Raw genomic sequence first — 27,358 nt, 5'->3', positions numbered from 1 at the left:
GTGGGAGTTTGGCCACAGTCCTTCATGCATGTTAATTTGAGGGACTTCCAAATGTTAGCTAATGATCTCAGGCTTCTTTTTATGAAAGATGTGTGGGTATGTTTTGGAGTTTGTTTTTGTTGGGTTTTTTTTGTTCTTAATCCCTTGCAGGAGGCAATTAAGAGGCTGTGGGGAAAGTTCTGTACCGAAGCTTTGGATCAGCCTCTCCACAGCTCCTACAGCCCTATAGCACAAAAAACTGAGAAGCATAATGCTCCCATACTGGGATACATTGGCTTTAAGCATCCTAACTGAGCTCTAGGTGTCCCTGTTCACTGTGGAAGAGTTGGACTGGATGGCCTTCAAGGGTTCCTTCCAACTCAAATGTTTCTATGATTCTATGAAACTGTAGTTGAAGATGCTCGTATTATTCACCCAGTCCAGACCATATGCTTTGCACCACTCTGGGCTGGATGTATCTACTGGTGTCCACTTATGATAACTTGAAAAACCAATTACACTTCTGGGCACAATACAAAGAAGAGGCAGCAGCCTCCACCCCAGGGCAGGAAAACACACCAACACGGCAAGGAGAGGCCGTGTGGGTGGGGAGTTTCACCGCTGCCGATGTTGTGAAACCTCATGTAGCTGCGAAGGAGAAGTGGAGAAAAAAAAAATACTACAGAGGCTGCAGCAGATAGAAAGCCAAAGGTACGAGCTCAAATGAACAGCAGGACTGCGGCTCTAAAGGAAGCTCACAGAGAGGATCTAGGCTAAACGCTGACTTAACGGCTGGGAGAAGAAAGCAGCCGCTCTCCTCTCTCTCCCTTCCCACCTAAAAACTTAGTTCCTGGCTGCGCTCCGGCCACAACCGCGCACCGCCCGCCCTGCCGCCCGCGTCCCCGAGCCAGCACCAGGCCGCGCCCGCCGGGCCGAGCCCCCCGCCCCGCACCACGCCGCCGCCGCGCAGGCTCGGGCCGGGCCGCGCCTCCCGCCCTCCCTCCGGCCGCGGCTCGGGAGGTGAGAGGGAGCCTGGGGCGGGGGGCTTGCGGCCGGGTGGGGTGGGACGGGGCGGGGCGGCGCGGCGGCGCGGAGCCCTTCCCGCTGTCGGGCGGGCCCGGCCCGGGGGTCCCCTCCTGCTGCGGGGCGAGGGGTGACGTGCGGCCGGGTGGGCCTGGGGCGAGGGGCTGAGAGCCGGGTGGCCGCTGGGCATGCTCCAGGGGAGGCGTGGGGGGAGAGGCAGCCGGGCAGGATTCGCTTCCGACTCAAAGCAGGGCGGTGATGTTGCGGTTTTCTTTTTGTTTTGTGCCCAAATCCAGATGACATGGTGAGGGTTAGTGCCCAGAGGGTCTGCAGGCACAGGCCCGGAGGTGAGGGCAGCGATGTTTGGCAGACACCGCAGTGCACACAGCAAAAGGTGCCATCACCCAGAAAGTATGAAACGAAAGGATAAGCGTGAGAGGAAGGAAGCGGCTTCCATCACAGGAGGCCAGCAGTGGGGCCAGCACTGTGCTCCATTCCACTCTGGGACATTCCCCATACATCCCTCCTTTTGCACATTCCCTTTTCCACGCTCAAAGAGCATAAAGTGACAAAACGCCTTCCACCCAGCAAAAGACAAAGAAATGCAACCATCCAAATCCCAAGCCAGAGTGTGTCTGGCTTCGAATGAATGCTGGACCGCACTAGCTGGAAGTGGGGATTTCTCAGAAAGCCAGGAGCCAGGCAAAAATGAACCCTGTCATTCTAAGTCTGAATATGAAAACAGCTTGCAAAACATTTTTTCAGGCTTTGTAACAAAAGAGTTGGTCCTTCTTTTGCTCTGGTATCTAGGCTACATTGTGCAGGCTCATGCCTATCACTGGTTTTATTCACATGAGTAATTCCATTTGAATTTGGACCGACAACGTGCATGTGTAAAGTTACTCATATGCTTTCTGTCTTCTTTATATATTGAAATTATGTGGGTTTGTACTTCTTCCATTTCCTGGTGCAGCCCAGTAGCTGCTGGCATCAAGGTTATTGTGCGGCAGCACAGTTATTCTGACTTTGCGTGCCTGACACCTTCTCTTTCCTTGCCAAACTACAAGCTGACTACTCCTTTGTATGTGATCTATTCCAGCTATGCAATCATATCATGTCTTTATACAGCCATCTTTCATGTGAGTGCTTAAATTCATTTTCTCTATAAAAGATCTTTTTTGTACTGACAGACTTTCCAGTTGTGCCATCTGATTCTTTTTCACAAAGAAGTCATGATGTCTTTTATGAATTCTACTACAATGTATCATCTAAATTCATTACAATTCTAGCATCGTATCTGAATGCTTTAATATTTGCCAGCTGGAATATTTTATTATTCTCATTACAAATGCCCTCTTACTGCTTTCTTCAAGCTACGGCTTCTGCAGTTCTTGCAGCCTTGTATATTGTCTATCCCATTGTTCCATGCTTGTCTTAAGGGCAAAATGTTTATGGGACAGGAAAAGCACATTGTCTGTCTTCCATAGAGTATGGTGTTACATTGTGATCATAACCTAGTGTTACCTTAGATATTTCTTTTCCTCCATCAGAGACTATAAACAATAAGCAAGTAAAATTCAGTGCATACATTTTATTACTGAAGTTAATACGTTTTAATTGAGATATTCTCAGCTGTGAATTATATACCATAATATTGTAATTCGTGCCTGAGGATAGTAGGCAGACCAGGCAGCCACCAACTCATGTCAACTATGTCCCTGCTTCCTAACCTAGAAAATTTTGTGGTTCAGTGCAAGCAGTCTCCCATAGGAGATAAATTACCTGGAAGATGTTTTAATGGCAGTTCACGAGTTGTCAAGCAGATACATTTAGTTACACCTAAGTACAAATTCATTACATCAAACCTCCAGGCATCTACCTACTCTATCTTCAAGGAATCCAACCAGTAAAGTTATTGCAAAATCCCAGAAAGACGCCTTCTAGGAATGTTGAAAACTGATGTTTCTGAGCGGTAGGGGTGATGACCTGTGCATTGGAATGACCTGTTTCCACTGGTGAGAGTACAAGTTGCTTCCAAGGAAAGGGTAAAAGGCCAAATCCATATTAGACTGCCCTTTGAACATGGTGGGATTTTCATCTGTGTTGATGAAAGGAACTGTATGAGAACCAGGAACTGTATTTTCTCCTTGTGCCGTATCTAGAATGTGAAAAATTACCTGTTTGTCTCAGCTGATGTCCAAAGGACCATCTTGCTGGCAGGACACTTTACAATCAGGCCATCTATCCCAGGTACATGGTCAGACCACAAGAGAGAATGAACTCTTGCCATGCCTGCAGATGGGGTCGACAGCATGACCTTAAATAAAATCGAAAAGACAAGATTTCTAAAGTTAGCATTCTGTTAAGGTCCAGAAGTAAATAAAACCCATATATGCTCACATTCATTACCAACATAAACTTTTGATCAGCAATGACTGGGGCACTGCATTTATATTTCCAGTAAGTGCTGAACCTGCGTCACCTACAGATGCCTATTTCTGGAAGCTCTTTCCCAGAAACTTAACTCAAAATTGGTTTGCAGTCAAGTGGTTAATTGCAGTTGTGGGAAAACAGATGTAACGGCTTACCTGGGCAGATCTACTACTCAAAAAATACATTTGATTTTTTTTTTCATTTATGTAAAAAACAGATTTTAATTTACTAAGGAAAATAAAGTAAGGAGAAATATATGTATGTATGTTTCATCTGTACTGTAAGAATTATTTCAGTGGAGTGAAAGAAGTGATTTCTTATATATACAAAGATGTAACATTTCCAGAAATATTTTATTGAATTATTTTTTTCCAGATACCACTCCCTCCATGATATTTCGGAAATAGATGAAACATTTACTGCATTATCCCAAACCAAGCTGTGATTGTTTAATTAAAAATAGGCAATATACCTAGCATGCAGAAAATACATTTATGTATTTATAAATGTATTTATAAATGTATTTATAAATATATTTATACTTCTCTGTTAGTACATTCTTGTATTTATTACTACTCAAGAACTTACTTTATAACAGGGAGTAGTGCTACACACTTCTTTTCCCCTGGAAAAAAAATACAGAAAGAAGATAACAATAATGCCAGTTTACAAAAGAAAAACATCACAAAATAATAATAATAATAATAAATCTGCAATTCTGAGCTTTAATATGACTGTGATCTGAGTTAAAGGAAGACGACGGCTTACCCGCAGCGCTCCAGAAGCAGGCAGGCAGCCGCTGTTCATCGGGACAGAGTGCAATCTCATCTGCTTTGCAGTAAGGATGCTTTGCCCTCGGTGCTCCAGGTACACTCCAGAAATAGTAGCTACGTGCCAGAGAACAGAAGATACGTTATATAGAAGCGCTGATTACACGTGGCTAGTGTAATTGGAGTAGTCGCTTCCTTCACAGTACCTCTTCACTGCAGAACACATTCAGAAGCACTTAAACATGACAATGATAACGTTTAAGTATACTGCCTTGAATTCACTTGTAAAAATTCAAATAAGAGCTATTTAACACGAAAGCCCTTCAGATGTTCTCTGCATTTTCTGAACGTCCTCTCTCAGCTTCATGAAGAGAACGGGGATGTTACTGTTTCACCCAAAAGTGCCGGCCTTCCTCCGAGCCCTTGAATCAGAGCGGAGCCCTGCGTCCCGCCGCGTGTCTCACGTTCCCCCGTCCTTCAGCTGCCGGCTGTAAGCAGGAACAGCAGCTTCCATCTCCTTCCCTTCGGCTCCTCCAGCTGCATGCTCAGTCACGCAGGAACTGCACATTTACAGCACAAAGCGAGGCCCTCACTTTGGTTCAGAATTCTAACTAATCCGGGAATATTACTGCTGTTCTGTATTCCCACGGCCACCCTGCTCTTGTTGAACTGCTGAAATTCTGAAGCTAAGCATCTCTGAGAATGTTTCTGTATCGTTTTTATTTTATTTTTAACGCGGAGACAGTTCCTAACTACGGGAATTTAGGAAATAATGAAACAGTAAACCTTGAGTTACTGAAAGTTATCACACACGTTAAGGCAATGGAAGTACGTGTGATATACTGATAAAAACTCCAACCCTTCATTCTCAACTATTCCGAACAAACAAAACGAGTGGTTTTGTTCAAAGCAGTCTTTCATAACTTCCTTACAAGTTTTTGGTCAAAGACTTTTCTTATTCATGCAGTCCTGTTGGAGCAACTGTTAGAATAAAACCAGGACTAAAGCAAAGGGTTGACGATAAGTAGAATCAGGAAGACCTGTTCAAAAGTAATTATTTTTGAAGAGCACTGAGGCATCCAGAAGAAAATAAAATACTCTGCACGGAAAGGTGCTGAGGGCTGGGCCATTAACAACAGCAGAAATTCCTTTTTTCCCTCAACGAGTGATTCCATTTCTCATTGTGTTCCAAAAGGCTCGATCCTCTTAAATCTGAAACTTTTCCGTCTATTGAAAACAGATGGAAATGAACCGGGGGACCCAGGTAGAAGAAAAGCTTTAATGAGCATGTATTTAAGAAATACTTAAAATAAATAAATCATTTGTCTGAGAAACCACATCTAATAGAAATATAAATAATTATCTAATGAGCATATAAACTACATTTCCTGGAGTCATTTCTGTCTCTCCACATTTCCTGAATTATTTTCATTATGAAGCAGTAATGTGGCACCATTAATTGATGAGCGCTCTGTGCTATAGTTACCGCGCTAATTGCAGCTCTCGAGGTCCTCGTCTCCACCGCCTGACAATCGGGATTGATTGCATGGGGCTTATTTTTAGTAGGAAACGGCAGAAGAGTTTGGAGAGCAGCAGCCATTTCTTGTGCATTACAGCTGGCTTGGGAAAAATTGGATAAAAACCTTCTGAGTTGTCTTTTTGGGTTGTTGTTTTTTTGAAATCCTGCTGAAATTGGAGCTTCCTATTGGATAATTAATCTTGCTTTTACAAAGCTGAAGCAGAGAATATTGCTCAGTGGCATTACTTTCAGAAGAGTAGCAGATTTTCTCCGGAACCAGGACTGGTAAGGGAGGCAGTTGATGAACTTTGTGAGTCTGGCTCTACACAAAGGGAATCGAGGAGTCAAGTTAAAGATTAAAAGATAGCATTGATGAAGGGTAAGATTCAAGCTGATTAACCCATCCAAATTCTGGAATGAAGCAGTTCGTTAACTGATGCATTCGGTGATTGCGGGTCTACCTCCATGTGCTGCATGCTGATGCTCACCAGTTGTGAACAGGAGGAGACCTCTGACCCCAAGTTGGCCTTCTGTCACCCCATCCTGCTCGCTTGCCCCACACGGAGTTCAGCCAGGGTAGGCAAACACGTGCATTGGGTTTTGTTGCTGATCTACTGTATGAAATCAGCAGCATCTTCTGTGGATGTTTATATAAGAGGAGTCAAGGTTTGTGTAGGAAGAATAATGATGAGAAATATGTAGGAAGAGGAATAACCAGTTTTATAACTGGGAACAAATAAAAGTCAAGGGGACAAGCCCTTTTTACCTTCGTTAGGTATTAAGAACAGAGACCTATCATCATTTTCTTTCCCATTAAATTATTTCAACAGCAGTAGTAATAGCTCTGAGCTTTCACACAGCGCCACATCAGCAAACCTACAGTGCTTTACCACTGAGGTGTCCCTGTCCCCATTTCTCTCTGGAAGTAGCTGAAAAACAGATGAACTGGGTAAGGCTACACAGGCTTGGTAGAGTCAGAGAGGAGCTGTATTTCATGGCTTCAGCCTTCCCCCCTTTCAGTGGAATGCCATAGAGCATTATGGACTTAGGCACGTATAACGCGTCATTGATTCATAGCTGCTAATTTCCCGGGGGAAAAAAAAAGACACACACACACACCATTGTAAATGCTGCCAATCTTGTCTTCTTTCAGACAAAATGCTAAAAAAATTTTTTTTTCATTGCATAAAATGAATTTAGCACAATTTGAATAGCTCTCCTTAACAGAACGTGCTGCAAGGGATTGACTTGCAATGTTTTTGTCACTGAACCTATTCCAGTCTCACAAATGGTAAATCTTAGAGATGAACTTTATGATAAATTAAACAAAATTAGATAGGATTAGATGCATTCCACATTAATATGCTGTAGCTATTTTCCATAGCTTGTTTTACCGTAATCTTTGTTTTTTCCTCCAATTACGTACAGCTTGCCCTGCACTTCATTATCAGCACCTGAAGACGAGATGCAGCAGGGATCCATGCTGTAAGCAGTTCCTGGGCACCTTCCTGTCATTGACACTGGGAATGAGTATTGAGAAGTGTAAATTTCATAACCAGTGAAAATATAGCTTTTGAAAATGGAATAGTTAATACCTGAGGCTTCTCACTGTAGCACGCTGTCTAATTTGGGCATTGTGGTTTCAGGAGTCAAAGTAACAGGGCACAGGCTTTATAAAATATGAACAGCATAAACTTCCTACAGATTTCTCTGAGGGAGCGGTCAGTGATATCAGAGGGATGCTGGGCTGTAGCGGCGACGATACCCAGGAAAACTGAAGGACCTGGGATAATAGGTGTGCGGCAGAAAGCGTTCCCCTGCACTGCCTGGGGACAGCTGGGCTTTGTCAGCAGCTCAGCACACGCCTGATGGAGGCAATCCGATTGAGGAGGCAGCTCAGCAGGTACCAGGCCAGCCTCTTCCACCAGCACGGGAGGCTGCTGCTGTTTTGGACGTGAGTTTGCTTTTGCCAAAGGACTCAGTTGAGAGAGGCACAACTTTGCCAGGATCAATTTTCAGAAACTTCAAGCTTTGGAAAAACAAGGAAACCTTGGAACATAGGAGAAAGCATTTGAAGAGGGGATATGCATTTGTGCTCCTTGGTGTATGTACGTCCTGAAACAAGGTGTGTGGGAACAGAGGCAGAATACTGAAAACTCTTGGAAACAAAACCTTGCTTCCAGTTTGGATCTGAGGAAGAAGCCTTCCTGTAACCTAAGCTGGTCATTGCTCCACTTCTCATAAGAAGGGAAATAGAAGGCCAAAAGAAAGTTTAAATTAGCATTTGCAGGAAACTGTACCAGGGTGTGGTTCTGACTGGACAAGCAGCATCGCTGCTTCTGTGCCTTTCCTGGTGAATCAACCCAGGATCAAGCTTTAATACAAGGCCTCTTGCCAAAGAGGACAGCCTTGAGCGCTGCACAGCGGCCACACTCAACACACCCACAAGCTGAAGACCCCAGCGCCCCAAGCACCTGCCTGCACCGCTGCTCGTGACGTGGTTAGCAGGTGTTGTCAGAGCTTTGCTGCTCTCCCAGAGGAAACTTTCCCTTCTGACTTCTTTATGCAGGAAGGCTGTGGGCTGCAGAGGCAATGACATTTCTGTGTGGATGTAAATGGATTTATTGCAGTGCATCTGGGGCAAATTTGGTATGCTGTCTTTTTTTAATTATTATTACTAGAAATAATTGGGCTAAGTAGCTTTGGGTTCATTGCATTTACCTTGCAAATAGTCTAAAATCAAAAGAATGGATAGCTGCACATTCACTGCACTGAGCTTAGAATTTATCCGCAGGGATGCTACGCACAGGGTGTGTCCGTACCAACAGATCGTTGTCTGTCCTCTTCCAGTCCTGGGCCCTACAGGGGAATCCAGCTTTCACTGAAATAGTCTTGAAATTGAGAGTCCTTGTAATCTCATTTGGTGATGTCACCGACACAACTCCCAGAGTTTGACCTAGTGTTGATTTTAAATGCTTCATAGGAAAACGTACCTTAAAACACAGCATAGTCTATTTTGAAGGGGCTGGGAGAGGAGTGATATTCCTGGTGTTCCCGTCTTCACAGAGCACAGTGACATCTCGTGGCAAATTAAGGGATAGTGCCTTTTTTTGCCAGCTAGATCCTGATTTCAGCTGTTCCACGGATGAAAGTCTAAGTACATTCTGGACAAGTGCTAATGAATTCCTTTTATCTGTGTATTTACTCTTTCCCAGTTCTGTTTCAAGTACAGCTTACCTGAAACTCACTGTGAAAACAGACGGAACCTTGGTTTCTATCCTACTGCAGGTGCAGGATGTTGTACTTTGTGGCTTCACCAGTTCACTTAGGAAAGCTCAGCTCCAGTAACATGCCTGTCCCAGGCTTGCTGATATAAGGCTCTGAATCAGCACTGCAAATGCTTTTCTCTGGTTATCATAGGTAGCAAAAATGGGCAGGTTGCAATGAATGGGAATGAAAAGAAAATGTTGGAATCTTTTATCGTAAAGCAGAGACCTTCCCTCTCCCCCCTCTCCCCATCATCTTCTATTTTTAAATCTAGTTTTTAAATCTTTTTTTTTTTTTTTTTTTTTCGGTCTTTTTACAGACCAAGGAAGGTCTAAACCCTGTCCGTGGTGCTGTGGGACCCTGCCCTGGCATTCTTTGTAGTTGATACTTGGTTAAGGTTCTCCTTGTTGGCATGAAAGGAAAAGCTGCACACAGCGACTGGAAATCTGCACCCCAGAGGAAGCCTTCTCCCTGTGATCGGTACAAACATGCCTGTGTCATTTGCAGAGGATTTGTTTATCTCTACGGAGGGCGGAACACCAGCAGCCTTAGGGATTTTTGGCGGTACAATATAGGTAAGTTTACCCCTTTGCTTTCAGGTCAAGATTAAGGAGAAAAATGCATCCAGTCATCATGAAACCGGGGACACTCCAGAGCTAGCAGCTTCTCTGTTTAGTGTTTCTCCATCAAAATAATGCTCTACCTCAAGCAGCTACCTAAGCTTTATAGATGCTTTCAAAGATCAAAGGATGCATGAACTCCATTATGATCGTTGGGCAAATGGTGGGATTGTTCCTGCTGTAGGTGTCCCAGAAAGCTTAGATTTGAGTTCTTTTGTTTGGCCAAAAATACTGATTCATTTACAACATCCTATTTCTAGCTAAGGATATGACAGAGATTTATTGAATCTTTAACATGGGAATAGTTTATTCATGGAAGAGTGCACAAAAGGAGCGCATGAATACAATACCTTGTAAGACTGCATTAGTAATGCACCATCAAATATGACATTTTCTGAGATTTAATGTATAGTGTTTCCTGTTCAATTGTTGTTAGTAGGTAAAACTCAGAATTGTGTTCATGGAATTGCTGGGTTTTGGTGTAGCTAATGGTATAGCATTAACATAAAAAACAAATTTCCATTCCACATATGCTTGCTCTACAGAAAAATGCACTTAATTGGGGAATTGTGGGGGAGGTGCCCCAGTCTTCTGAACTAACAGGGGAAAGATGACCCAAGGCTTTATTTTAAGACGGCCTGCATCAGAGCAGCATTTTTTCACTCTTCTCAGTAGCGAAGCAGGAAAATGAGGAAGCACTCGTTAACCTTCATGCCTCACTGACTCTAGGTGTGCAGCCATATTCAAAGCCGATCCTTTCACCTTTTTGTTTCTGTCTGTACATTGAGTTCACCGCTGTCTTAACTTGAGCTTTGGTTTATAGCAAGGAATGAATGGGAAATGCTGGACTGCTCAAGAGATGGTCCAGAAGAACTGGAAGAACATTCCATGGTGGCTTATAAGGTAGTAAAGGAAAATTTACATCGTCTATATCCTAACATTTACTTTCCTAATGTACAGTAAAATAAAATGACATCTATTATTATGTACCAGAATACTAGACCTCTGTGTCAATGCCATTCTGGATGTAGCTGTACAGTGTTCCTGAATGTTTCCGTATCGAGTCCCAGCATTTCAGCTTAGCAGCAGTGTGCAGCTCCCTGATTTCCACACTCAGCACTCAGTGCATAATAGTAATAGAAAATACAGACCTTGGCAACACATTCTTTGACTTAGCTGTACAGTTGTAACAGTTGCTCTGAATTCATTTGCATGATAAGCAACAGCATGAAAACATTCATTTAGGAACTCGCATAGAAAAGGAACGGGGGAGTGAAGACAAATAAGAATTACAGCTTTACTTGTGAAGTGGAAACAGAATTTAGGATATCAGGAGCTGCAGTGCAATGAAACCCTCCTACAGTTACACATAACCTAGCATTATTACCTGAGCAGTGTCTCTGAGAGCTCCGGGTGTGCATCCCTCACGTTGTCCCACATGACGAGGAAGTGTGTGCTTCTGGGATGCTGTCCTTGTTAAAACAGCACGATGTTCAGCAGGGCTTCCTACTGGGGAGGATAAAAACACAATTAAAAGTTGGGGGTTTGCGACCGCCTCGAGAATTCTTAGTAGGTTACCCTATGCGTTATTGTTAAATATATTTTGATGCTATCAGCCTTTTCATTTCAAAACTATTTTTACAATTATTTTTATGCTACATGCCTACCTGTACATGGCAAATGTTTTTCCATTTTGCAGGGCACGCTGTATATTTTTGGTGGAATGGTGGATTCTGCTTTCACGCAAGCAAAAACCCCTCTCTGGATATATGACATTGGTATGATACACAATAGCCAGTCTCTTCCTTGGGACATTCCAAGTCCATAGGTACTAATAAAATAGTAAGAACCAACCTGCTTTCTGCTGCTTGAAACGAGGCTTCCCTAGGCTTTACAAGAAGAAACGTGTGTAAAACTGAGGACATAGTTTTCCTTTAAAATTCGGCTATTAAGCTTTCAAAGCATCAGCTTTTCCTTTAATTGCGAGGTGATGATTTTTTAGGAAAGCTTAATGTATTTTCATGTCTCTTTTTTCATTCCCCATTTTCTCTTTGACCACATTACTGCATTATGGCTTCTTTGCTACACTGCTACGTAACCTTAAGTCAGGGGGTTTGTTTTACCCTTTATTTTCCAACATGGAAATACCTGCTGCTACAACAGAAATTCTCAAACAGAAGCTTCTGTGTGGCACACATTTAATAGGGGAAAGTATCTTGTTACAGTACTTACCAGTGAAATGGTGAATGAGTTACTCAGAAGTTTTGTGCCTTTTTGTTTGTGGTCATTATTTAAATATTTCCTTGCAAGTATAGCTCTTAATAAAGTGGGCTCCTAGTTCCTCCTTGTCCTTACCAGATGCTGGTACCTCCAGTCCTTCAGATCAGTGGTTTTTGACTGCTGTCCAAGGACTGGTTTTAAGCAATGAGTGAAAAGGAACAAGAAAAATCAGGCCGTGGTTGTAAGGTTTACATAATAAATAACAGCAGCCATACTTCACTGGAAAAAAATGGAGATTCTGCAAGTGCAGAAAGTCACAGGTTATTTTTTGTATTGTGAAATTTAGCTGTAGGAAACAAAAAATCCAGTATGGCATCTTGGTGCTTTGATAGCAGATAAAGATACAGGAAAACTCTCAAACTCTGTCAGCTCCACAGCACTGCTGTGTTAGGGGGGGCAGATTTCTCCATCCTTGTCAGTGGAAAACACCAAGATGAGTTCTACTTGAAAATGAGATTTGTAATTTGAAGAATTGATGTTGGAGGAGTGTCCTCTTGTGGTCTGGGATATAAACTGCGCCTTATTAAAATAATCCCCTAGATTCTGCAAGATGGACAGAGGGCCACGACGTACCAGCAGAGATGGAGGTAAGGAGCCAGGAAGTGGTGGATGTGTGAATCAAATGCCTGTTGCTTTGTTGATTAAACAGATTGCTTTGAAATATGTTCCCCCAAACAGTTCCAAACTAATCTCTTCAGAGACATGTGGCTACACTTTATTTCTTTGCACTTGCAATAATTAAGGCTTTTTCCTTCTTTAAAATTGCTGCTCTTAACTTTTTATATAGAACTGAAATTCTAAGCCCTCTCTTCTACTACTTTTTCTGTTTTTCAAAAATCCTTACAAAGAAAACCAGTTTTAAATGCTGCATTGCAGCCGTGCAAGCTTTTAAAACAGGGGCCTGAAAACAGATCGGCGGTCACACTAACACACTTTGAAATGTGAAGTGCTGCAGCATCTTTTGCTTCTTTATTCCGAACACATTGACTCACTAAGATACTACTGCTTTTAAATGAAACCTCAGCGTAAGCATTGAGGTAACGGTCCGATGGATTGGTTTTCTATCACTGTGTGTAAAGAATGACTTGTAGTCGTGGGTTTATCCTGTCTTTTCAAAGAAGTTTAACACAACCCAAAGCAATGGTTTTCGTTACTTGGGAATATTCCCAAGACAGATTAATATGACTTCGTCTGTTAACATTTCTTTTTGTTTTATTACTAACCTATTTCAGAGTTTGGCACCTACTAACAGAAAAGGCCACAGCGCAGTAGTGTACCATGCCAGCATGTACATCTATGGGGGATATGTTGGCATCAGAGGCATTTCACAGGAATTTTGGACTTTCCATTTTGGTAAGTTTGAAAGTTTGATACGTTTTGATTCAGTACAGTCAGATCCAGTACGTGCTGTGGAATAGCATGGCTTGCTCTGTGAAGAAAATTCCTATCAGCAGCAATGTTGTAAGTTAGATTTGGCTTCTGTTCAGCAGCATTTAATTACAAATTCTGTCAATTAAACTAATCTCCAGCTAAAATGAGTTGGACTGAATTATACTGGAAGAAGTTCTGCAGTATTTGCCCGTTTTAGAGCTGAGAATCAGGGAGCATGGTTCTATTCACTAAATTCTTCAAGGTTTACCAAAAACTTCCAGTTGCAGCAGAGACTTTCTGTGACTTCAGCCTACTGATGCCATCTTTAGCATGTCAAATCCAGAACTGACCACGGAGAGCTAAACCTGGCAGGAGATGGTTTCATTGGCACGTTCATCATGAGTCAGGTGGCTGCAAACCCGATGATTCCCGGAGACTTTCTAAAACGGAAAGCTTTTGGTATCTGGTGGCCCTTCAGAAGCTACGTTGAAATGTGTGATGGTTTACCTCATCCTTCATTCCTTCCCAAGCAGAGTGAACACAGACATTAATGAAAGAATGTTTTCGTTGACTGTTTCGCTCTTATATCTAGGAAATTGTCTTTCCGTGACAGAGCTAGTGAATTAACTAAGCCACAGGAAAAACTGCTCTATAAATAAAACCTTCATGGCATTAGCCATACAGCATCTGTCATTTTCATTATTAGTTTATGCACTTTTTCAGTGTCAGAAATTAAACTGTTAACCTTTACCTTAGAAAGCTTAGAGCAGAATGCCCCTGTTCTCCAATAAAATAGTTACTTTGTTATTGAGATAAATCCATTCTCAAATATTAGGATAAAATTGGTACATTTAAGAATTGATATTCTGCTTTCAGATACAAGAAAATGGTTATACGTTTCCACCCCATCTCACAGCACTGGCCCAGGACCTCGGCACGGTCATTCGGCAGTGGTTTATCATACAGGCATGTACCTCTTTGGAGGACTGATGGGGCTGAGTGAACAGAAAGATTTATGGAAGTGGGACTTTGGAAGCAGCAGCTGGTATAACATCAGAACAAGGTACAGAATACTGTTTATTAAACTATACTGACACAGAAAGAGAATTATTCTTACCATATGATACTGCATGCAAGCAGAGGGGAAGATGCTGCCCTTTCAGGGAAGATAGGAATTACTCAGATTAAGACCTAGTACCACTGCATCCCTGAGGCTCCAGTTGGCTTTGCTGGGGAGAGCTGTTGGCAACACGTTGGTGCAGCTATCAGCAATATTATTTTGATGCCCCAGTGCAGCTGTTCATTCTCTTGAGTGAAAAGAAAAACAGAGGCTAAAATCATCGTTAATTCTTGTTGGCCTCCCCGTAACTGCTGGTTTCTCTCGTATTTAGCCAAGGACCTCCTCCAGTGGTAGGTCATGCTTCAATAGTCTTCAAAGACTCAATGCTGGTTTTTGGTGGAGGGATTTCCAACTCCAGTCCTAATGAAGACCTCTGGAAGTACCATTTCCACACACGGACATGGAAGAAGCTAAGTAGCATTACAAAGGCAAACTTTTCTCCTAAAATGTATCACTGCATGCTAGGAATTGGTGTTGGCTTTCAAACTCCTTCAGATTTCACTAATACGTTCCCCAGTCACTGGAAGAGTAAGAAGGACCACCGCCAGCTGGTGCCCATCCCAAAGCACTCCCGCTTCTGCAGCTACTTCCGCCAGCAGCCTGCATACCGAGCGTTCAGCAACGAGGACAGTGGTGCAATTGAAATGAAAACCTTTAGCCTCCCTCTGGAGCCGGTGGGCTTTTGTGCATTTCAAACCACTTCAGAGGTGGAACTAGACCCAAAGAGAGCAACAAGCATTCTGACAAAGGACAGGTCTGCCCCTCTGTTTCTCTCTTCAGAAGAACAGACTTTGGAACAAGAGGAGGGAACCGACTGTCAGCACGCAGCAGCAGGAGATGAACTTAGCAGCGGTGCCGACGTGCTGCTGCTCATTGGGGGCAAACCTTTGTCCAGCTTCTCTGAAATCTCATTCTGGCAAATGGAGTTCGATAGCTTGCCATCACTTTGATTGCGAAGCAAAAGGACAAACTGCCACCGATGTGCTAGAAGGCACTGAGCCGTCCAAACTGTTTTTAGTTTTCTGTCGGCTCACTGGGAAAAGAACAAAACCTTCTCATACATGCTACGAACACACTTCTTTACAGTGTGAACAAAAACCTCTCTATATATGTAAGCCTCAACTGACATAAAAATTACAGTTCCCAAGAGGAGCTTGTTGGAACTCTGCTGCCACTGTTACATTTCCCTTCTGATCACCTAACATCCTTTCAAGTTGCAGTGGCTGATGCTGCACTGAAAATGAGACCTGCAGTAATCCCTCCTGGCTCCACAACCGCCATTTGAAGTGTTTGCTCATCTTGTGGTGCGCCGAGTAAAAGATACACACCTCTAAAACTGCACTGAAATCCAGTTTGTGCACGTTGCCAGCACGTTTGGCAGTGAGGGATCTGATGAATCTTAATGGCTTTTTCTTCAGAGAATCTTCTTTGCACAGCGTGTCCGCAGCAGTAGAGGGCATATGCATTGAGTACATTACACCAGGTATGTTACACATTTCCCTTCTGCACTAAGTAAATCCTGAGCCCTTGTATGGTTTGTTTTTCTTTGTTTAACACTTCGTGAGCATTCAGATTCATCAAGAAAGGTGATTTTGGGGGAGATAACAGCATTTCAAGTATTTCTGTGTAAGTTACTGAGGTATTGGCCTTCTGATTGAATTTAGCATCCTCTGTGAAGGAATTATGATGTTTGAAAGAAATATTTAATATTTCCAAATATTAAAAAAAAGTACTTCTCAAAAGTTTCATAGGAATAATGAATTTTAAGTGGAAGTATTTACATGTACTTTCTTCATCTTCTCACAAGTTGCTGTCCCATGAAATCAGTAGAAAAATTACAGATGAGTTTGCAGAAAGCTACTTAGGAGTTACTTGGACCTTCACTGACCTTTGGAAACAGAACTGTGTGCTGCCATATAAGTAAAGCATGCTGCACTTTGGAAACAGAATTGTATGCTGCCATATAAGTAAAGCATGCTGCACTTCCCATTGGCGTGTGCTCATTTTCTAGGCTTTCATGAGTTTAAAATATGTATTTACTTTTCCAAATAACAAAGAACTTACCTTTTGGAACAAAGAGAGCACACACTTCCACAAGCACCAGCCACCTCACAGCAATCCTTTAGGGCCTTTAGGGCTGCTCAGGCTTTGAATTTCTTCTCCGGGATCATAAATTGCCCACTTGGAGGAGGCGTGTTTGAGAACTTTGTACAGCAACCAGCTGTACGTGCAGGGCACCGCAACCTTAACTCAGCAGCAAGCATTTCTTTTGCTGGCTGAGCTGTCTGTTCTGGCATTATCCAGAGAGAGCTGCTGTAATGTACCGACTTTTATCTAGGATTGATGAGGGAATGAAATTTATCTGGAAAGGGTAACAATAAACCAGTCATTTGCCAAGTAATGAGGTCTCCTGGCACATTCATGTATCCTGGGGATGCACAACAGCCCCAGGAAAATGCCATCCAGCCTCTGCCGTTCCTTTCGTGCTCCCCCCAGCCTCCTTTCCCTTTGGCAGCCCCACAGAGGGTTTAGCATTTACTGGGAGCCAATGCAGGCAGGACACGAGCCAGCTCAAGGGAGAAGGTTTGGCACAGGGAGCAAAAAGCAGCTTGCAGGATGAGCCCATCTCCTCCACATCCTCCCCTCGCCGTAGGTGAGCTGAGTTGGGGCTGCATCGACACTTCTGGTGCAGCTCCAGCTTCTTCCCCAGGAAATCCCCAGCATCTACCCCAGCCCACGGGGCCCTGCTGCACCCCAGCCTCTGCACCCCAGAGCTTGGGGTGGAGCTGAGATGGAAAGTGACTGCATCCCACAGCCACTCCACAGCACGAGCGTTCCTCTGCCTGCCACCTCAGTCCCGTTGGGCGCGCACAACCTGTATTTCGGGCCCCATCCCAAACCTGCACACAATATCCAAGACCTACACATGTAATCCTTGCTCATACCGTGGTTTGATACTCCCCAAGACATCCTGTTTCAGAACTCAGTGCCACCAACTATCCCCAGCAGTGCTCCCAGCAGCCCAGGAAGTTCCAGTCCTGCTTTCCTGGTGCAGTACATTTGTATCTGATGCAGATGGACAGCAGAGGCTTTGTGGATGCGCTCCTGCTATTTCTCCATGACTGCAGCAGTTCGTGAGAATTCAGCCTGGGCCCAAGCCAGTGACTAAAAGCTACTGCCATCTGAGTGCTCTGTGGTGGCCTGCATGAAATAATGAATGGAATTAGTCCAGCTGATGGCAACTACTTAGTAACAAACCAGCACTCGTTTTTGGCTGGACGTGGAGCGGAGGGGCTGTCACTGAAGGGAGCTGTTTGAAGTGTCTCTGAAAAAGGGAAGTTTGCATGTATTCGCTAAGCCCACAACTGAATGCAATCCACGGAATAAAAGCAAAAGGATGCCATGTTGTGTAATCTCATCCAAGACGTGAGATGTACTGTTGGATCATAAATCATGTATCACAAGAGAACAAATCTATCAGCCTTAATTATCTCAGACTCACTGTCTTTAATTACTACTTGCTTTCTGAACATCAAAATGCATGAACAGTAGGGGGATTTTCTTTTAAAATGTGGACACTTTAATTAAAAAAAAATTAAGCCCTTCTATTTTCAATATATTTTCTTATGAATGGGTTTGAAGAACGGCTGAGTCACTTACCAGTGGGATCTCAGTATGACCTACACAGAAAGCGTGCCACACGGGAATTGACTTTCTAGGAGCTCAGCTGTTAAGTTGGAACTATTTCACTTCCTTGTGATACTTTCCTAAGTGTATTCATCATTGAGAAACTAAGACGATCAGATGGCTTGGTTGCCCTTTGCTGCCTTCTTAAGTGGAAATACAGAGTTTTCTTTAACCAACCAGTAGCACCGCTATACCTCAAAGCATTGCACGTTCCCCTGAACACTTGAAAACAGGAGCCAGGTGGCACCGCTTCTGACTGCACTTCGTGGAACTACACATGGAAGTTCCAACTTCCCTCCTGGGCACGCACCCTGGTGCTGAGTTTCAAAACACCTGACAATCTTCTTGGAAAATCTCATCTCATTTGAAAATCCAGCTCTGAACTCTTTAACACATGCAAGTTCAGGTGTTATTTCACGTTATGCTTTCACTGGCAAGCTCAGTGGCAAAGCATCTGTCGGCCACGTACCTGGGGCTCTGAGCTCAGGGCGCAGCAGCTTGCAGGCCCCAGTGCCCCGCTCGCATCCCAGGTCTCTGCTTGCCACCAATGCAGCACGGAGGTGCTTAAAAATGACTCCACAAGAGATTCGCACGGACGTGGTGTATTTCAGGTACAGCTACAGTATAAACATCTCGAGATCGGGCTGTGGGCTACGAATCACAGTTTCTCGTTCCCGTGTACAGTTTCAATAACGACCGCAGTGCAGTGCCCAAAGCCGTTCATACATCACTATCGTGAAACAGAAGCAAGAGGGTGCACTTTGTTTTATAAAAAAAAACCAAATAAATTATACATCGAGAGCTACTGCCCAGCTTTACATATAAAAAGGTAAAAATACAGTAGTTAGTGTGGCTTTAACAAAAAAAACCTAGCTAAAAAAATACTCTTACGTACTTCAAAAATAGGTTTCTCCGGTTATAGGAAGGGGCGTGCGTGTGTTTGGGAAGCAAAGTGCTCAAGCCCAACAGTACAAAGGAGGTGCACGTTGCAGGAGAAGCCCGTGGCTCCCTGCTGTGACACGGTGCACGGAGCAGTGCCCGCTCCTCGTCCCAGCAGATGGCACGGCTCGTTACTTCTACGGTGCTAACACTTGGACCCAACACACTGCATCACTGAAAGGCCATCCGCGTGGAGTTCTGTTTTTTGGTATACAAGCTACGATTGTCTAGCTGTGACATCAACACGTCTAATAGCTACGTAATTGTACTGCTGCTTTCTAACTAACAAACACCCCGTGCTTCGCCTGTGGGAGACTTGGGTTGTACCAGAACACGTTCACAATGTGGAAGACACATCCAGTGCTGTTTGGGGCAGATATGAACAGTGCGGCTTCGCTTTGAGAAACGAGCAAAAATTGGGTGCGTGGGCTGAAAACAGCGTGTGGGGAGACCCAAATGGAACCGGACCTTTCACCTGATCTCCTCATTTGGTGCAGCACGTTTTCTTGCCAGCTTGTGGCCAATGGGTTGTCCAAAGCACACCTTTCATACAGCTGGCTGTCTCTGACAAGCTATACTTGGAACTGCAGTTTAGATTGGAGCGCTTTCCAACTAGCCTATTATCCGCCGTTCCCTAAAGATGAATCACTTTGAGAGATGGTGGTTTTTTAGTTTTTTTTTTTATAAATGCTCAGATTTCTGTAAGATCTTTTATGGTGTACAATCTCTCCTTTTAGTTTTTTTTTTTTTTTTTTTTTTTTTTTTTAAACAGTTAAAAAGCATCCATCTCTCATCAACACTACATGCGCATGCAGCACAAGGATACAAGTCAGCGAGTACAGGCTGGAAGTCAGTCAACAGGTCAGAACTTTCTTAGGAAAAATTATATATATATATATATAAATTTTAGGGGACCTGTTTTTTTTTCCAAATGACTGCAGCACAGCATGTAGCCATATTTCTTCATTCTTTTCAGCTCTCAAAGCTTTTATGTGGTTGGCAGACCTGCCAGCATCCCAGCATCATCAGATTAACACTGAAGTTTCATCTATCAATCTCTTTAAATATACACCAAAAAAAAAAAAACAAAAAAAACCTTCCAGAGGGTGACTGGACCTTCCAACCAATCGACAATAAAATAGCCTTGTTAAGAAAACTCCTCTTTCTCAGTAGCATACCGAGATTCATTGATACTTCATAGCATTAGCTGCAGGAACTGCGTGTCTGCTTGTGTTTGATAAAGTACAAGTGATAAGTAATGGTACATTACCTGTTAGCAGTCGTGACACAACATGAGGCCTGTAGTTTTAAAGCAAAACAGTGGTGCAAAGCTAGAGGACGTTCAGACACCAGACTATGTGCCTGTTAGCTCACATAACTGTGGTGTCTCGTCTCTTCAGGCTCCCCATGCAAACAAATGGAATAGCTAAATAAGCTACGTTGAGTTAAATGGACTGCACGTTTCCTTCGGCTAACGGGGCATCACTGGAAGAGCTGGGTTTGCAGCCTTAATTCTGCTAGAAATCGCAGATCTCTAATATAAAAGGTGAATTTTTTGAATTTTTAAGTACAATTTCAAGTATTTGGCCATGAGAAATGGAAGAAAACCTTGCCTCTATGAAATTCTCGCACGTAAGAGTTGAAATGCAACGTTCCCCCCGATCACCACCACCCCCAGCCACACTGACAGTGTAGCAGCTGGGACTTGGAACCAGTTAGATTTTCTGGGGCCACATTCACCACATGTTATTTACTTGTTTTGGGGGTTGGTTGGTTGTTTTTTTTTTTTTTGCTCTATGTGATTGCCCAGGAGCAATCTAATGATGGTATTTAGCACTCGATACTTTAAAACTGTAAACTTCTGTTATTTTACTTCTGGGAGAAATTCAAGCTAACAGTTCACAGAGCTCCTGAACCCAACGGGAAGAGTCAAATATCAAACATGCCTTAAGAAACCGCTCCTGCATTCTGTCTATTTACAAAACCAACACATGTAGCTGGTGAATGCCAGCTCAGCTGCTGAGCAAACAGATCGACAGCGAGTGCCAAGTTTCCCCACACAGTCCTGGCTTTGTGCAGGAAGCAGACTGTCGCAGCCATAGCTTCCCTTTTTTGCTGCAGGAACTTTTCTGGCAACTCTATTAATCTACACTAAGACGTTTGATATTTGAATCAGGAATCTCTTATGTTTTAATACGTGATAAGGCTCAGGCTTAAAATATAAAAAAGCCAATACTCTGCTGGAAGCAACAACGGGAGGTGAGTGCTGGCTAGCAGAAGCGCACCACTTGGGCCCCAAGAGCCCCTTTGCTGGCAGTGCTGTGAGTGGGGAAGTGTGCCTGAAGCTCCTGCCATCGATTTCGACTCTAGGTAATACAGGCAATGCTGCAAATCACTCTCTATTGTGTATGTCAGTCATAATTGCTCCCAATGGTCCCTATGTTTTTCTATTAAGGCCTCTGAGATTTGGAGGAGTGGCAGTGGGACATGTAAATGCCAAGTGGATTCTTCCTTAAAACTCTCAGCATCTTATAAAAAAATCACAAGAACAGCAGTAAAAACACCCAAGACGTACCCTAATCTGAAAGCAGCAGCCTAGCAGGGTGCCAGCTTACCTGCACAACCCACAGTGGTTTGGTCCAAATCTCTGTCCAGGCTGAGACACGCTCACACAGCAGGCATGCACAAAGGAGGTTGTGCATACAGGTTTCTAACTCACTTTCACATTTAAAATTGTTCCTAAGAACCCCATGTATATAAATAAACAGCAGCACTACATAGAAAACATCCTCCACGCCCAGTCACGTGTACAAACCTCTTCCTGAGAAGGATCCCAGTAGCTTCACCTGTGCTTCTCTGTTAGGAGATGTGGAATTCATCACCGGGCTTCCACATTTCTCCTTCCTCTGACTCTGCACTGGTATTTTCACAGGATATATTCCCAGGGTCCATGTCCTCACTTCTACACAGGGATCCTGTTGCCCTGGACACTCTTCAAACTGTATGTGTTGTATCCTGTCCAGCACTGTGGAGCATGCTCTCGCAAGTGCTCCTGCCTTCCTCCTAGAAGCAGGTGAACTACTTTTGGGAATGTTTCATCTCTTTTCCCCATTTTCAACCAACTCTGTATTTTGTTCCAAACACAATTGGAACAGGATTCAAGGTGGTGTTAAGAACTGACCTAGTTGTACCCTCACGCCATCACATGCGTGTTAAGTAACCTCCAAAGCACAGGATCTCAAACCAACACTGAGCAACAACGTGAATAGAAACAAAGAAAATCTTGTCCTTCACAGCCCTGAATGACAACAGAACTAACCAAAAAGCAATTCCTGAAGTAAGCTGTACTCACACTTTCACTGCTTCAACATTGAAAACAAAAAAAATGCATCTATAGTCTAAATACACATCTGTATTTGAGTCACAGAGGAAATGAAATAACCAGTGTCAAAATATGGGACCTCTGCTGCAATTTGCTAATGCTATAAGATGTTTGGCAGGTTAATTTTCCTAGTTGCAATGAGCAGCTCAAATCCAGTCAAAGTAGTTTGTCACTGATGAACTAGATTTTCATTCTTTCCAGGTACTGTAAGAAGAGGTGCAAAGATTATCAAGGGTTTTAAGGCCAAAAAGGAGCACGTGTGGCAGTAAAACAAAGGAAACTCAGAGTGACTAATCACACAGAAGAAAATGATCTTGGCCACATGAAACAGTCATCGCTACAGTGAGCCACCATACACAGCGTGGCCACAAGGTGGCCCTGTAAGTTCTCCTAATCTTCCCAGTATTACTCTACAAAGGTCAGGGATGTGGTGTTCAAACCTACAGAGCTAACATCACAGTGATCGCTTGCCCGTAACATTTGAGAGGCAGCACAGAGTACGTAAGACTAAACCATGTGTGAGTGGAACACAACTAGATTTTGTTCCTCATGTTGAGAATTAGCTCCAGTGTGATACTTCACTTCTCTTGAGGGAGAAGATCAAACTTTCACGTGGTTTTACATTTCGGCTCAGACTGTAATTCCAGTTAGATTGCAATAAATGTGAAAGTCTCTTCCTGGATTCTAGCAAACCAGCTGGCTGTTTCATTCCCATTCAGCAAGAATTTCATCCCATGCAGCTCTTTCGGAAGGATCCCTTGTAGATGTCAGGAGATTTGAGTTGGAGTTTTTCCTAGGGGCGAAGTACAGAAGCTCCATCTTCTAGAGTTCAGTGGTGAGTAAACATTTCGTCCTTACTGTAGCATCCTCAGCGACTGGGCTGAAAGGGAAAAAAGTGGGGCCCCGTGAATGCACTTCCACAAACAGATCTGCCATGAGGGATTTATCAAGTGAAAGGCATTGCTGGGAGCAAAACTAAGAGGTAAGTATTGTTCCAAAAAGTGGCAACAGCTGCTGCCTCAATCTGACAAGAGCAAAGAACAAACCTTTCCCATGGGCAACCTTCACAAGAGCAAACAGAACTGACTTCCAGTGACACATCACTGCCGTCCACAATCTGCCCACCAATGCTTCCCCTTTCTTAAGAGGTTCAATAAAGAACTGGTCATCACGACTAGCAGTGCCTCACCAGTACAGCAGAATGGAATGGCAAGAGGATGCAATTCCACAGACTCTACTCTCTCACTTCCTCACAGTTTGGAAGAAAAAAAGAATCACAAAAAAAAAAAAATCACAAGTACTGGGAAGAGATTTTTCAGAAAATGCATCTGCGCTGTAATTTCAGTCCAGTACTAAAAGTCTGACCAGATAAGGGAACCAAAGCAAAACGATAACTAAAAAGAACAAATCTACTTTATAGCAGTTAGAATGACAACAGCTTCACATCCAGTTTCAGCTATGTTCGTATTCTTTGTTCCTTTACTAACTTGAAGTTTTCTTACCCTTACCTAAAATATACACGCTGCACATCAGCAGCTCTACTGACTTATAAAATTTCAAGTGCTGTGAAGTGAGACAGAACTGTATTTATAAACAAAGCAAAATTAGGCAGCGTATCTAAAGGACCTCTGTAACTACTGAAGTGGAAGGAGGAAGAGCACATACTTCCTCCTCTCCATCCCATATGCATATTTCTGGAGTGTGTGCTGAGAATTTACCTTGCGAGGACCTCAGCTGTCTGCTGGCACGGCGGCAATCCAGCTGATGACAACAGAGCCTCTGTGCTGCCTTTCACTGCTTTCAGAGATAAGGCAACATCATTTCCCAAAGGCCCATTGGACATCAGACCACTCTGAATTGGGGAGAAAGAAAAAGGAATTTGAAGGAGAAACCTGCCAGCACAAGACACGCTTATTATTCAGCGTGGTTATTTACAACAGGAAATTAAGATCCATCAAATTCCAGGACAGGCCGAACTAAATGAAAGTTCTTAAAGAAACTTTATAGCCTTTACTCGCAATGTAACACAGCAAAAATGGAGTTTTAAATACATTTTTAAAATATATTTATTGTTTAACTCAGCTTGAATTGGTTTGCTTTAGTTTTGGCCTGATGCACTGTTGTATGGGCTTTCAAATTAATATAAATTACTACATTTTACTCATGTTCTTGTTTCTTAATCATGACCAAAGCCCCTTTCCCCCCCCCATTCCCCCCCCCCCTTTTTTTTTTTCTTTTTTTGAAGTTGCCTTTTACATGTTCCATCTCAAATTGCAAAGTAATGGTTCAGTAACTCACTGGCACTAACCACCTCGGTGTTATTGTGGGCTGGGACACCTACAAAAAGCAAAGAAAAACACATTAGAAAAGGTTGGAAGTGACAAACAGATTTAAAATAATACTGCCTGCCTGAAACAATACCAGGCATTTGTCAGTCACTACTCAGAATCTGCCCCACAGTACAAGAAACCTTTGAACCACACTAGTGAAGAGCTACAGGTGAAGCGACTTCACAGCAGCAGGTAACTCACAGCCACACAGCTCAGGTGCATGCTCACTCACAGAAACTCACTGGCAACAGTTTCAGCATAGCTTTCCCTTCCAAAAGGCACCCAAACCCATCACTATTTTCTGCTTTGCAGATGAAGTTAACTGAGAGCACTCCTCCGTGAACAGCTTAAAGATGCCCCAGATGAATAGCAGGTCGCTCTACTGCAGCGGATCCAAGCCTGGTGGGCAGGTACCGAAGCCAGGGCAGAGTTTGTGAGTAAAAATCATTGAGTGTGGGAAGGAAGAAGTTTGGTTTGGAAATACATTTACCCGAGGTGTTGCTTCTGTAAAGTCAATTAGATTCTCTGTCAGTGATGTTAGGGAAACGTCCTGGTCATCTGGAGTGCTCTATGGAATAAATCAGTTTTGAATTGAATTCCCAATAGTAAATAGATAGATTTGCTGAACACTAGAGTGGCTTCCCACATTACAGACCAGTGTCCATAATGAACACTGCTGTTCATCAGGCCCATTTTCTCAATTCTTTTTATATGATCGTTTTCAATAGCTTTTTCACTTCACTTTTTCCCAGTAGCTAACTGGAAACAATGTCATTGCCACGTAAGCTGCAGAACTGCCCAGTTCTCCTGTGCAAAGCTGAGGTATTGCACCATTTGACAAGAAGGTCAGCAAGGTCTGCAAGCTGAGCATCTGAGCTCAGAAGATGAAGGTGATAATTATTCAGTGGAATGAACTATGGAATACTGGTTTAGAGGGATGACAGACAAAGGGTGTGTTGCTTTAGTAATCCAGCTTAACCCCTCAGCCTGCTGAAACAATAGCCACGTCCAGTGCTGGACTCATGGTTTGTTTTGGAGAGGGATAAAGGAAAACTGACCCCCGAGTGCTTCACAAGGACTGCTTTGTGCATTGTGAGGAGTCCAATAAAAAAAACTACCTTAAGGCAACCGAAATACAACAATTAAACATTACAATTCAAACTTTTTCCTCTGTCGTTATTTTGATGGAAACTGCACGGGTCAGAATTTCATCCTTGCACTGTCTTCCCCAGAGCACCAAATTCAGTGTGAGAAAGCGACCGATCAGTTTAAAAAAAAAATAAGTGTCAGGCACAGAACCTGACAGAAGAGTCAGAAATGTCCTTCAGGAGCGATGTATACAGCAGGCCTCTGCTCCAGAAAGCAGTCTGTGGCATTCAGCAGTGACTGGTATTCACTGTGTTACGACAGGCATGCAGCAAGGTCTGCTGTGGTTGCCTGAAGGCATCAGTAGCTCAGAGTGAGACACGGAAACGTTCCAGGCTGACAGGTGGTGGCGATACCTTGGAAACAGCAGCCTCCTCAGCTGGAGCCAGATTAGCTGGAATCAGCAACTCTTCGTGGTTAGAGGCAGCATTATCCTCATTTAATGCATTACTGGAAGGAGAAAACGTTCTCGTGAGTGGATGTAGCCAGAGTCCAAAAAGACCCAACAGTATCAGCAGCATTTTCAGCGCTGATTTCTAACTCACACACACAGAGCTGAAGTCTTCCCTGCACGCCTCTTATCTCCCCAGGTAGGGCCAGGGGCAGCAGGATGTCAAATATTCCAGTCAGTTCAAAAGATGAGAGAGATTTGCTTACTAGTTGATAAGATACTCACCCCGAGGCATGGCCTACGCTGATTAACTGTTGCAATGCTAATTAAAGAAGCATCTGTAAACCTGTTTAGTTAGGCATAGCCTAACTGCTCACCAACTGTTCCTCATCTTTTCAAGTTGGTTTCATGGTAATCTCTACCCGGTTCCCTTATCCCAGAAACACTTTTCTCCTGAATCACTTACGGAATGAAGGTGTTTGAGGCAGGCGTTGCTTTCAGGAACTCCTTTGTTTCCTGAAATCCCGGGCTGCTTGCTGGGGGACTACTCTGGGCTACCCCTGGTGGGAGAATGCTCCTGTACAATGACAACACAACAAAAACAAACACCGAAAGCTCTTCATAGGCTACTTGTTATAGCGTGCTTTTGAAATTGCTAGGTACACGTTTTATTCAATATACTACAGCGTGCTCTTTGAAATTTGACACATCTCATCTCCTTCAAAACATTACATAGTTAAAACCCGTAACTGTAGCTTTTCCAGTGCCTGGAATTCAACTAGAATGAATGATCATACGAGATTCAGTAATTTACAGGAAATCAGCTGCCAGTGGCAAGTTTTTGTATACAGATGTTTTTCCTCCACTGAAAAAAGCTGCTCTATGGACAGGTTCTTCCCCTCTCCCCACATGGTTCGCGGGTCAGAAATGACCACAGTGGTTGAGGCTGCTGCTGGAACAACATTTATCAGATTAAAGTACAGGAGAATAGAGTAACAGTATCTGAATCACCTTGTATGCATCACAACTTTGCAAATATAGTTTTTAGCGTTATTCATTCTAAAAACACACCATGCTTACCACGTTAAACAACACTACTAC

General features: G+C 43.3%; 2 protein-coding genes and 1 long non-coding RNA gene across 9 annotated transcripts in view; 1 reads left to right on the top strand and 2 right to left on the bottom strand.

Annotated features, from left to right (window-relative positions):
• Nucleotides 937–18,509, top strand: LOC110400316 (leucine-zipper-like transcriptional regulator 1). Of its 2 annotated transcripts, none has more exons than XM_021400105.1 (8): nt 937–999; nt 9,311–9,566; nt 10,435–10,514; nt 11,311–11,389; nt 12,432–12,478; nt 13,124–13,244; nt 14,139–14,325; nt 14,654–18,509. In XM_021400105.1, exons 2-8 carry the CDS (start codon nt 9,404–9,406, stop codon nt 15,330–15,332), a joined length of 1,356 nt encoding a protein of 451 aa, XP_021255780.1. In that variant the 5' UTR covers nt 937–999; nt 9,311–9,403; the 3' UTR covers nt 15,333–18,509. The 2 variants fall into 2 exon arrangements, with proteins under 2 accessions (XP_021255780.1, XP_021255781.1); XM_021400106.1 differs by lacking the exon at nt 937–999 and adding an exon at nt 7,821–8,373.
• Nucleotides 1,074–7,643, bottom strand: LOC110400317. Its single transcript, XR_002439746.1, has 3 exons — nt 4,204–7,643; nt 4,024–4,060; nt 1,074–3,319 (listed from the first exon to the last, which is right to left on the bottom strand). It is a non-coding gene; the product is annotated as an uncharacterized LOC110400317 (long non-coding RNA).
• EPB41L5 (erythrocyte membrane protein band 4.1 like 5) overlaps nt 18,656–27,358 on the bottom strand; it is a 50,297-nt gene continuing 41,594 nt past the window's right edge. For 5 of the 6 annotated variants that reach the window (XM_021400100.1, XM_021400098.1, XM_021400101.1 and 2 more), the window contains 6 exons: nt 26,724–26,834; nt 26,223–26,316; nt 25,211–25,288; nt 24,689–24,727; nt 24,109–24,242; nt 18,656–23,270 (listed from right to left, as the gene is read on the bottom strand). In XM_021400100.1, the coding sequence (XP_021255775.1) occupies nt 23,213–23,270; nt 24,109–24,242; nt 24,689–24,727; nt 25,211–25,288; nt 26,223–26,316; nt 26,724–26,834 (514 nt within the window). In that variant the 3' untranslated portion in view covers nt 18,656–23,212. The remainder of the gene's footprint in view (nt 23,271–24,108; nt 24,243–24,688; nt 24,728–25,210; nt 25,289–26,222; nt 26,317–26,723; nt 26,835–27,358) is intronic. The other variant, XM_021400099.1, reaches the window with a different exon arrangement.

This window comes from Numida meleagris, chromosome 5 (assembly GCF_002078875.1).
Source record: "Numida meleagris isolate 19003 breed g44 Domestic line chromosome 5, NumMel1.0, whole genome shotgun sequence".
Classification (NCBI taxonomy): domain Eukaryota; kingdom Metazoa; phylum Chordata; class Aves; order Galliformes; family Numididae; genus Numida; species Numida meleagris.
Note: the sequence above shows the minus strand (reverse complement) of the source record. Positions and strands in the feature narration are given on the sequence as shown.

Excerpts from the sequence above, each read along its gene's own strand:
- LOC110400316 (XM_021400105.1), top strand. The coding sequence starts at position 9,404 with ATGAAAGGAAAAGCTGCACACAGCGACTGGAAATCTGCACCCCAGAGG. Across the intron at positions 9,567-10,434 it reads TTTTTGGCGGTACAATATAG|CAAGGAATGAATGGGAAATG; the intron begins GTAAGTTTACCC and ends TTTGGTTTATAG. Across the intron at positions 13,245-14,138 it reads ATTTTGGACTTTCCATTTTG|ATACAAGAAAATGGTTATAC; the intron begins GTAAGTTTGAAA and ends TTCTGCTTTCAG.